The sequence below is a fragment of the Bidens hawaiensis genome, unplaced genomic scaffold, assembly GCF_021521415.1.
Source record: "Bidens hawaiensis isolate Kalapana, Puna unplaced genomic scaffold, B.hawaiensis_p1.1 tig00084365_1, whole genome shotgun sequence".
Classification (NCBI taxonomy): domain Eukaryota; kingdom Viridiplantae; phylum Streptophyta; class Magnoliopsida; order Asterales; family Asteraceae; genus Bidens; species Bidens hawaiensis.
The window spans coordinates 1,509-13,732 of record NW_027504080.1 but is presented as its reverse complement, the minus strand read 5'-3'; the positions used below and the strand labels follow the sequence as shown (position 1 = coordinate 13,732).

At 35.5% G+C, this 12,224-nt stretch overlaps 1 protein-coding gene across 1 annotated transcript; it reads right to left on the bottom strand.

Annotated features, from left to right (window-relative positions):
• Positions 1–3,003: 3,003 nt before the first annotated feature.
• Positions 3,004–7,844, bottom strand: LOC143607635 (ribonucleoside-diphosphate reductase large subunit-like). The gene is made up of 17 exons (XM_077083008.1): positions 7,586–7,844; positions 6,889–6,950; positions 6,673–6,760; positions 6,317–6,580; positions 5,999–6,239; positions 5,859–5,935; positions 5,596–5,766; positions 5,422–5,514; positions 5,196–5,345; positions 5,032–5,118; positions 4,776–4,940; positions 4,343–4,462; positions 3,992–4,194; positions 3,759–3,908; positions 3,523–3,670; positions 3,248–3,331; positions 3,004–3,165 (listed from the first exon to the last, which is right to left on the bottom strand). The coding sequence occupies exons 1-17, from the start codon at positions 7,811–7,813 to the stop codon at positions 3,043–3,045; spliced, it is 2,454 nt and encodes an 817-aa protein (XP_076939123.1). The 5' UTR covers positions 7,814–7,844; the 3' UTR covers positions 3,004–3,042.
• Positions 7,845–12,224: the final 4,380 nt, after the last annotated feature.

The window sequence follows — 12,224 nt, the reverse complement described above, 5'->3', positions numbered from 1 at the left end:
GGTAAAACATAGTTCTATCAACATATTCTGATAAAATCGTTCCGCGGGTTACGCGCGAACATTTCTGGGAACTGTGCTCGTCTGTGTAAGTGGCGCTGCCACTACGAGCGAAACAAGTAATACTGTCCCGCGGGTTACGCGCGGATACTTCTGAAAAATCGTGCTCGTCTGTGTAAGTGGCGCTGCCACTACGAGCGAATAATACCGTCCCGCGGGTTACGCGCTGACGTTGTGCCGGAAAACAAGGCGCTCGTCTGCGTAAGAGGAGCGACCTCTACAAGCGGGCTCAAACCCATGGTACTGCCCCATGACCATACTAGGCACTCGTCTGTGTAAGAGGTGCGACCCCTACGAGTGGGCGGATCAAACCAGCAGTCCCTACCCTTAGAGTTCCAATGGTAAAGTGATCACTTACTCGAGTTCTAGCGCACATACATCGAAAACCTTAGATAACCGTTCGCATTGCTCATCATGAAATATAATTTAAACACATAATCGCTTACATAGCTTGTAAGTATACCATGATAAAACATTATTTAAGTACGTGTCCCTCGCCCCGAAAACAGTTTAAAAACAGTGAAAACAGCGAGAATAGGGGCTGTGAGACTCACCTGAGGTTCTTGTTAAGGGATTAATCGAGATTCGGGTTTTCTTGGTGTTGGCCTTTGAATTGAAGGTCTAGTAACTGGAACGGAATTGAAAATAACGGATGCTTGGGAGATGTTTAGTGCAAGTTTGCAGTTCTTAAGAGAGAAGTTTGAAGTGTGCTTGGGTGATAATTTAGGTTACATATTTATAGGCAAACTCAAGGGAACACAATCCCTTGCTTTAGGGGATTGTAATCTTTTCATATCTAGGTGTAATGATGATAAAGTATGGAAATTATTATTATTTATTTAAAAGTGGAGTAGTGGATAAAAGATTTGATTTGATTTGGTCAGGACATGCAGGTCTGGGGTTGGTGAGAATAGGGTGGCTGACAGTTGACTTTTCGTGTTACAGTGTGCTTTTTCAGGTACTTTTGTCAGTGTACAGTAAAAAGTGGAAAATCTCTGAAACACGCTACTGTTTCCTTTTGGGCGGGAGTAATCTCCCTACGTCTGGAGAATAGACTGAGTGTTCTGTGCGTATCGCTTTGTGCGCATAGCTTTCTGCGTGAAGGACATTTCTTTGCTGCGGGTAGGCACGTAACCTTCTCGCAGTTAGGGACATTGAGTTTCATTTGTAGATTCTCCAGGTGGTCTTGGTATTTCAACATAGTGATCAGTTATGTTGAAGTCAATTCCATCTTGGAGCTTCAGACAAACTAGCTCTCAATGTTCCCGCCATGCGGGGAGGTTAGTTCCCTTCCGCACGCGCATAAACGATTTAGGATGCACCCGCCTTAGCATCATGCGGGATGGTCAACCCATTAGACAACATAACGTTAAGGTACATGAAAACATAAAGCCAAAACATTTGCGCATGGCGCATATAACATATGCCCACGCTGGTTCTTAACATGGCGCGCTCGCGCAGGGCGCACATAACAAATGCACGCGCTGATTCTAACATGGCGCGCTTGCGCAGGGTGCACATAACAAATGCACGCGCTGTTTCTAACATGGCGCGCTTGCGCAGGGCGCACATAACAAATGCACGCGCTGATTCTAACATGGCGCGCTTGCGCAGGGCGCACATAACAAATGCACGCGCTGTTTCTAACATGGCGCGCTTGCGCAGGGCGCACATAACAAATGCACGCGCTGTTTCTAACATGGCGCGCTCGCGCAAGGCGCATATAACATAATTACCTAATATTTAGGTTGATTACCTGGTTTAAGGGATTGGGAATTTACCGGGTGTCACAGTATAAGAGCATGATAAGTAGAGAAAATGGAGGTTGTTAGTCATTGTTATGTATGTATATCTAATGCAAGCACAATAAGCCACCATATATAGGCTAACAAAGATAATAGAAACATAATGAAACATGAGAGTTAAGAATGTGAATAGTCACCATAATAATAATAATAATAATAATAATAATAATAATAATAATAATAATAATGACATATTTAAACCATAACCATTTGTTTTCTAAAGGGTTAAAGGGTAATCTCACAAAAAGTGAAGCTTCATAATGTTATACCTAAACCTTTAAGAATTAATTGATACATTGACAAATTATTTTTTCTTGACCTATTATGAAATGTCGATTTTGTCCTTCACAAGCAATTATGAAAAGACGTTTGTGTCCATCACTCTTCCTTTATATATAATATAAATATAGATATAGATACTCATTCCTTTAAATTATAACTTCTTTCAACAATTTTATTTAACATATTATACCCTCTAACATTTTTTAAATTTTATGATCTCGCTTTAAAAGTTTTATTTTTATTTTTATCTATTTTTGTGTTTATTGTATTATTATAGATGTCGATGAATTATATATTTATAAAACTATATAATATATATTATTAAATAAATTATTAAATAACAAAAACTATTAATAATATTTACAATGATACTAATATAAATAATTAATAATAATTAAATAGTTTTTAATTTAGTGTTTTTAATGGAGATTATTAAGTGAAACAAAATGTTAGAGATACTAATATATATGTAAACAATGTTAAAGGAAAGTAATAATTGATTTAATAAGTTCAAAAGAGATATGCATTTAGTAAAATCATATAAAAAATTTTATAAATCCACCGCTGTTCGCTTTAAGTGGTTAAGCAGTTTACATAATGGTTTGCGCGTGCAAAATTTTATTTTTATCTTTTAGTGTGTTTGTGCTAATGATTCCGCATTTAATGTGCCGCAACACAGGTTTTATGTCATTCAAACTATTATCTAAAATGCAATTAACAAACAAGATAGAAGCTTTTCATAAAACTAAAACCATATTTTATAAACCAAGTTCATAAAGTCACTATACATAATACTTCCCAAACTATATCAAGAAACTGAAACCCACACCATCCCAGCTTTACATTCCAAAATATTATGCAACTTAAACACATAAGCCAACATAATAGTCAATAACTTTTAACTCCCACAAGCCATACATTCCTCCCTGTTCATTAGGGAACACAACATCTGTGACCTTTTTGTGTTGTCGTCATCCTCATCCTCATCGTCATCATCATTTGGCGCTATCTTCTGTTTTTTCTGCATTTCAATTATCAGGTCAGTTGCTTCAAGATAACAATAAAAACATAAGACAACATAAAGTCTTAAACAATATGCATACATTGAGAATGGAAGTATCAACAGTGAACTTAATAGCATCAGCTGCAGCACGCGATCGCAGATAATACATACCCGTTTTAAGCCCCTGTACCCGACAAGAACAAACATTTACCAACTACATAAATAACATATGTATCACAAAAGGGGGTAGCGGCACAGCTTGTTGCCCGTTTGTGTGCCACTTTATTGTAAACGTTTTCTAGAAATGGAATAACAAAAGATCACACAAAAATAAAATAACATATTAATAATACAAGTGGATAACTTTGACTGTACCTTTGACCACGCATAGTAGTGCAAAGATGAAACCTTGCCAAAGTTCGGTTGGTCCATATGTATGTTCAGACTTTGACTCTGATCAATATAGCATCCCCGGTCAGCAGCCATGTCAACCAACATCTTTTGTTTGATCTCCCACACGGTTCTGATTCAATATTATGACAAATTAGGACCATAACTAAAAAAAAGTATAGCTGTAAGATAATAAAGAGGATGGTGGCTGCAAATCATACTTGTAAATCTCTTTCAGATTTTGAGGAATTTCAGAAATTTTCTGAACGGAACCGTTCTCGTATATGATCTGATTCTTAAGAGTAGGGGACCAAAGGCCCGTCTCGGTTAAATCATGCAACAAATGCTTGTTCACCACAACAAATTCACCACTGCAGAACAAAGCTATAAGTCAGACACAGCAAATAGGATTTGGATATGAATATTAGTAAATGAAAAAGATATAATCACTTGCCTTAAAACTCTACGACTGTAGATATTGGAAGTGTATGGTTCAAAGCACTCGTTATTTCCAAGAATTTGACTTGTTGAAGCAGTTGGCATCGGGGCTACAAGCAGTGAGTTTCTAACACCACTTTTGCCTATCATTGAACGAAGAGCTGTCCAGTCCCACCTATCAGAAGGTGTTGCACCCCACATATCTGGTTGCAGAATTCCCTAAAAGAATCATTAATATTATTAGTCGCTATCTTTTGAAACCAGTAATGTGTCGACATAATGACTAAATCTCAAAGTGGTAATTATTGTTACTATCTTTTTTTTTATTTTTTTAAAGCACACACATATTCAAAGGGACATAACACACCTTGCTAACAGGACTTCCATTGTATGTTTCATAAGGGCCTTCTTTTTCAGCTAACTCGGATGAAGCTTTTAGAGCATGGTAGTATATCGTCTCAAATATATCCTTGTTCAACTGTTCAGCCTACAGTACAGATATTGTCAATCAACCAGTTGCACCCTTATACGTGATACTTTCAAGTTTCAACCTGTTTACTTATTAATTGGTCATTTTGGATTATGTTTATCTCTAACAGGTAAACTCAAAAACGTTGGCTAAAAAGGAACCAGCCAAAGTGTACTTCTAATATGTAACACCCCCAAAATAACTTTATTCATAATAATAGATACTTGTAGGAATATGATTTTTGTAACCATATTAGACACGTTTTTAACTATATCAGAGAGAAACGTGACAATATTCAACAAAAGTGTTTCTGAAGTAATAAGAATAGTACCTCCGGCGAATCAAAGGGCATACCAAGCAGTATGAAAGTATCTGCAAGCCCTTGAACCCCAATACCAATGGGCCTATGCCTTAAGTTTGACCTTTTTGCAGTTTCAACTGGATAATAGTTAACATCAATGATTTTATTGAGATTTGTAGTCACAATTGATGCGATCTGCCAAACAAAAAGGATAGATACTCATGATCAGATTTCTAAGCAAAACCAAAGAGAGTCGGACAGTGGGGGTGGGGAATAAGAAACAGACCTCAGCAAGTTTGTCAAAGTCAAAGTATCGGTTTGCAGAACCCTGGCTACCAACAAGCTTTGATGGCTGAGATTCCGCTGGAACACCCTGAAATGCAGCTTCAAAATAAGCATAACCCGAAAGAATGATGTGCCAGCCATATATTAACTAATAAACACTCATACCTTCTCCCGAACATAACGTGGTAATGCAATGGATGCTAGATTACACACAGCAGTTTCTGTTGGACTTGTGTACTCAATAATCTCAGTACACAGATTTGAAGACTTTATGGTACCAAGATTCTGTTGGTTGCTTTTTCTGTTACAGGTGTCCTAACAAGAGAGCGCCATAAGTTATTTATAAAAGAATAAAAATAGCATAACTAAAAAGTTTTAGTAAAAAAAGTACCTTGAAGAGCATGTAAGGGGTTCCTGTTTCTACCTGAGACGTCATAATAGCAAACCAAAGATCTTGTGCCTTTACAACTTTCTTAGCTTTCCCCTGAGTTTTCAAGAACGTATCTATTAAAGCTGACAAAACTAATATAAATCAAAACTTAAATATAAAAATTAAAGAAATTACTTGTGTTTCATATTGGGTATAGAGGTTTTCAAACTCTTGACCCCAACAATCAGCCAAACCAGGAGCCTCACTTGGACAAAACAAAGACCAAGTGCTGTCACTCTGCACTCTCTTCATAAACAGATCAGGTACCCAGAGAGCATAAAACAAATCCCGAGCCCGTTGCTCTTCCTGTATAATTCATATAATTATATAACCATGTGTGAGCGTAATATAACAAACAGGGTTATACTTTTTTGAAAAACAACAAATGCATTTTCTACCTTTCCATGGTTCTTTTTCAAATCAAGAAACTCAAATATATCAGCATGCCATGGCTCCAAGTAAACAGCAAATGCACCTAGAACCATAAAATCAGTTACCAAACATGAACAAAACAGATGTAAAATGAAAAACCACATACCCTTTCTCTTGCCTCCTCCTTGGTCAACATAACGGGCAGTATCGTTGAACACACGCAGCATTGGGATAATGCCATTGGATGTACCATTTGTTCCACGAATGTAACTTCCGGTTGATCGAATATTGTGAACAGATAAACCAATTCCACCTGCAGATTTGCTGATAACAGCACATTCCTTCAAAGTGTCATATATGCCCTCAATGCTATCATCTTTCATACATAACAAAAAACAGCTACTCAACTGAAATACCACATAACGTTAAACAGTTAAAAGCTGCATAAAAGTTATTTAAAGGGAAAAAGAGTAATCAATCATACTTGAGGCCTTGGTGTCCCTGCATTGAACAGGGTGGGAGAAGCATGAGTGAACCACCTCTGTGACATCAAATGATAAGTCTTGACCACCGAATCAATGTCCTCTTTGTGAATCCCGACCGCAACCCTCATCAACATATGCTGAGGCCTTTCAACAACCTTCCCCTCGATCTTCAACAGATATGACCGCTCAAGGGTTTTAAAACCAAAATAATCATAATCAAAGTCCCTATCATATATAATCTCACTGTCCAACTTGGCAGCATTCTGATACATCATAAAAGTAATAAGCTACAACCTGAGCTATAAAAACTGAAAGCAACATAATAATAATAATAATAATAAAGTTATATGTGCACCTTCATGATGACTTGATAAACATCATCTGCAATCAGGGGAGCCTTCTTGCCAGATCTCTCACTGATGTGAGAATACATATCTTTTATTCTGAAAAGGCCAATAACATCATATGATTTCAATACTCACAGTAACAGACAGAGATCAGACTCTTCAACTACACGTCAATATAGCGTAAACACTATTCATTGAAGCTTATACTAATCCAATTCACTTACGTTTCTGAAAATGATTTCTTAGTGTTCTTATGCAAATTCGATACCACAATCCTCGCAGCCAGCTGTATGAAATCCAAACCAATTGATAAATTAGTAAATAAATGAAGAATAAAACGATTACACTAATCAATTTCACTATCACTCTAAACTAAAACCTAAACTTAGGGGCAACAACTCTTGACATGGCCCGAACCCAACACGAAAGAAACAGGGTGGGCTCGGGTTAACTAACAAGACCCATTTTAAAGGAAGTCGGTTCAGATTGACACATTTAAGTAATTAAAAGTAAACTTGCTTTTGTTTTTTCATTTTCTGGTTTCCAAATATTTATTCTTGAAATTTTCAATCAAATTTCAAGGTTTTAATTAATTTTATAAAATTTTGTAAAAATTCATATTGCTCATTTTTCTCTATCAATTTAAATTACATCCATTAAAGAAAACTTTTAATTTTTTTTTGTTTTGGTAAATAGGTCAAGCGGGATGTTTTAAGGTGGACTCAAATTTGTGTGTGTGCGGGCCAGGGTTGAAATCTTTGACACGTATAATAACAGGTTGCAAATTTCAACCCATCAACACGACACAAAACGATCATTTCACCCTACCCAAGCAGCACAGAACTGACGGATCCTTTCACAAAACGATCAATCTGTGAATTTCATGATCTCGAAATGAATTATATTATACGATAAACTTACGGAGGCGTAATCAGGATGGTTAGTGGTCATGGCAGCGGAGGTTTCGGCGGAGAGTTCATCAATCTGGGTGGTGGTTATACCTTTATAGACACCAGCACACACCTTCTGAGCAACGAGCACCGGGTCACAGTGTTCGGTGCTGAGTCCATAACTGAGTTTCTTCAAACGAGCAGTGATCTTGTCGAAGTGAACCGCCTCGTGACGCCCGTCTCTCTTAACCACATACATGATTGTTTGTTTGTTTGTTTGTTGCAGAGAGTAAATGAGTTGTTTTGAGATGAAGAAGAAAAAGAAGATTGGTTATATTATATATAGCACTGGAAAGCGTGATATTTTTTGAATTTTTTGGGGGGTTTGAAATTTGGAATTAGAGTTTCAGTTTCCCGCCAGCTGAGTGCGCGCGGGTAATTAATGTGGAAGTTGTGCACATTTGTTTTCAAAGCTTGCTGGCCACTCTTCTTACTTACTTTTTATATTATCTTAATATCTTTATTTATCTATTTATTTATAGTATTGATGTTGATAAGTATTGTTTCTCTGTCATGTTTTCATACTATTTACAGAGATTATTATAAGATGGATTGACAGGCAATGGTTGAATACTGACAGTATTCTTTGATTTGATGTCACTTGTATGAACCTTATACAATCGTATAACGGTTGTTTGAATTATGGGTATGCTAATATCATATCTCGTTGTTAAATCATTTTAAGAGATTATATGATCGGAATGTGGTGGAGCTTGATGTCTAGGAAAACAGATAAACCATGTGTAGTTAAAAAGCCTCATATGTAAACATTTTGCGCCATGTGACACGAATCAGAGTTTTGGCTTTTTGAAAAAAAAGAGTGTAGTCATAACTCTTTACCCTTAGCCTTTTTGTGACATGTGGCGTCCAGTCACTTTTATATATATATATATACTAGTTTTTATCCCCGTATTACGGGGGTTGTTTTATATTGTTTGTTTTAATATTTATTTATTTTTTGAATTTATATTTTTTTATTGTCTGAAAGTTTATAATATATTTATGGTTTGATGAGACCCAAGACCCGTTTATTTCTTTTACTATAAAATTGGGTTTTTAATTTAAATAATATATATATCTTTTTAAAAATAAATAAGATATTAATTTTTAGTATATCCTATTTTATAGGATTTTCACATCAATAATTTGGTGAGGGTAATTTTAATTTAATGAGATGTTATAACCCGTTTAAGAAATATCTGGGTTTGGTAAGACCCTTACCCATTAATTCGGGTCAAATGCATGAGAAGCCTCCATTTAAAAATCAAGTAAAGCTGGTAACTCCAAAAAAAGGGGGAGCGACCACATCGCGACACGTAGGATTTTTATGTTTTCGTTTATATATATTACAGATATATATATATATTGTTTTTTTAAATAATACATTAAATAAATAAATATTAAATTAAAAATAAAAAATAATTAAATTTAAAAAATAAAAAATAATAATAATAATAATAATAATAATAAAAGACTAAATGTTATATATGGTTCAAAAATTTTAATTTGCCGAAGTGCTTTTAAATATTGTTGAACATAAACATATTGTTTGGTGATTAAAAATATAAATTTTGAATAAAAAGTTGTAGAGAATGAATAAAGAAAGTGTTTAAAAAAATGGAGTTTAAATGTATTATTTTTGGGAATATATAATTGTTGGACTGTGTTTTAAAAAAAGTAAATAATTGTTTTTTTTATATAACGGTCACATGACCGTTTTTAACGATCGAAAATATTAAAACTTGTGCCATTAACGCGTTGTGTACAAAAAACTTGTGCCAAAATGTCACACCCTTAAAATCTACTAACGGAGTTTTACCGTCAGAGAGTGTGAACTAACAGGATCAGAATTATTAGTTATAATCAAACACAAAAAATAAAGTTTTCAAACAACCAAGACATCAAGTCTTAAGTAAAAATGCGGAAGCGTAAATCGTAAACCAAAACAGTTGCGCCACACAGGACGACTTAAAAACACAAGTTGTCAAGACAGAAATTAAAAGCAGTTTTTAAAACAATGATGTTTAGCGAATGCATGTCCTAAACCGCGCGCCCGCCTCGGCTACATGAGAATAACATACTAAAAGTGTCAACACAGGGTTGGTGAGTTCACAAGTTTATATAAATAAAGCGTTTGCGTTTGCGTTTACGTTTTGCGTTTGCGTTTGCGTTACCAGATAGTGTTAAGTCAATTTATATATCAATAGGTAGCTAACCTATCAACAAGTATTACTAAGTGTTCGACACCGAAGCTGGCTGTTTATCAATTGTCTTGCCACCATGTCAACCACGACCATGGTAATGTGTTAGCCAAAATTACACCCACTCGACCTACAGTCGAGTTTAGAGTTGGGTGGGGTTTCTCAAACCCAGTAGTACTACTCAACAGTGACTCGCTATTATCCAAATATTAACCGGTTCGATGTTATGAAGGACTTTGGTTGGTTTGTTTGCCACTTAGCCTTACAAGTGATATATAAAAACTAAACAAAATCTACAGTTTTGGAGTATGTTATCTCCCCCAAATAAAAGCGTTTAAAAAGAGTAAAAAGGGGACGTGAAACTCACTGTTTGCGAAGATAACCAAAAAGATCCGAGAAAAAGGTGTGCGTCACAGAAAATCCTCACTAGTGTTCTGAAAACAAAAAACGAGATTTTCTAAGTATTTAAACTATGAGTGAGTCCCTAGACTCGACACATACAACTTATGCATGAGATGCGTTTCGTGTTTCGTTTGTGAAATAAGTGCGACTCGACAAACACGTTGGTGATACGTTACATGTGTGAACAACTACTTACGTGTCAAGTATTAATATTTTACATTACTAGCAATTATCCCCCAAAAGGGCAATTTGGTCAAAACATAACAAACATCGATCGGTTATGCACTTTTCATGACAATTTAAATAATACAGCAGCTAAATTATCCATGCAGATTTTCACTTGACAAGATTACTCTTATTAATAAATTCTAACAAGTCAAATAAATCACCAAACATCATCACAGAAGCACACGTGAGTTAGGTTTCTAAACCTATTTTTATTATATTTTTATCATACATGGTTTTATCACAAAGATCAAAACATCACAGCAAACACACAACAATCATTGTCATGCGCAACAGAATGTTATTTGTTATTCCCGTTAAATGACAAATCCAATTAATGCAAGACCAATTGGGTTAGGTTCCTAACTCAATGTATTTTCTTCCAGAAGTGGAACCAACCCATTTGGTCTTATAGTTTATGAGATAACTTAGTCGCAAAACAGCCTAACAGCAGGTCTCCCAAATCAGTCTTGCACAACAGTTTTGTAAAATAATAAAAACAAACTTTTATACGTCCAAAAATTACAAACCCAGACTTTTCAGAAACTAGACTCGACCTAGTATACTGTAGAATCAACAATAGCATCAAAACATAACATTAACATCGAGTTACAGTCATCCAAACACGAATTCAATAATCTGTCCAGCATCAGTTTTCATCAAAACTCAATAAACAATTAACCTATGAACTAACAATCATGCATGTAACCCTAAATCATCAACAAACAACATATTTAACACTTAGGGTTTATGATTACAGGTTTAATCATACAATTAAATGATAGAATGGATTATATATGGTGTTTATATTACCTAATTAGCTTCTTGAACCTTCAAAACAACTTGTAATCCTCTTGTATGTATGTGTGTGTGCAAAAATCGGTCAAGGAGAGGGGGAAGAGAGGCTGCCGTCGTGTAGGGGAGAGGGGGAGAGTGGGATTAGGGTTATGTAATAATTAATTTGTTTAAGTAATTGATATGTTACACTTTACCCCTTGCACTTCTAGTCAACTTAGTTCTAGCATAAACAAGTCTATTTCATTCATAATATAATTGTTATTCATGCAAACATGAAGTCACATAACAAATATTATCACACATAATACATATTATACTAAGTACTTGTTTATATTAATTGTTGTTTGATTACCAACGGTTTGAGTCGACTCGTGTGTGTTTTGGTGAAATTCCGAAAGACTACTTGTGTAGTGATAGTCATGTGTCATTTAAAACCTTAATTTAAATGTAATGAGATATGCGTTACAGTTCGTGTGATCTTAAGTTTGAATTAACGGAGTTCGGATTAACGGAGTTAACCTGAAATTGACGAGTGTCACACAAAAAGCCGGGGGGGGGGGGGGGGTGCCCCAGCTTTTTTGTAGCCGCAACACCACAACGGCAAGCCACTACGGATGGTCTAAGTGGGAAAGGGCATATAGTTTCTTTTTTTTTTATTTACTATAGTATGTCACACCCCGATCGCGATGGCGGAAAAATCGAGGCGCGGCGACGAAGTCGTGATTGTTGAGCACAATAGTATAAAAGTCTAAATGCATAAACATAACCAAAATGTCAAATATTACATCAACCAGGTAACATGAAACAAATTGTTTTAAAACAAAATATCAAGTTCCAAACAACTTCTAGCCTAGCCTTCATCTCTCTAAGGCCTCTAAACTTGCTAGGGATTTCCTGCTGCTTTATTTCCTGAAAACATGTAACAAACTGTCAACTACATAAAGTAGATGAGTGAATTCATAGGTTTAAAGAAAAAGAGTTTAT

Bases quoted from the DNA above. Each gene is read 5' to 3' on its own strand.
- LOC143607635 (XM_077083008.1), bottom strand. From the start codon at position 7,813: ATGTATGTGGTTAAGAGAGACGGGCGTCACGAGGCGGTTCACTTCGAC. The intron at 4,463-4,775 runs GTACTATTCTTA...TCTGTACTGTAG, and splicing joins TGCCCTTTGATTCGCCGGAG to GCTGAACAGTTGAACAAGGA. The intron at 4,195-4,342 runs GTGTGTTATGTC...TGATTCTTTTAG, and splicing joins ATGGAAGTCCTGTTAGCAAG to GGAATTCTGCAACCAGATAT.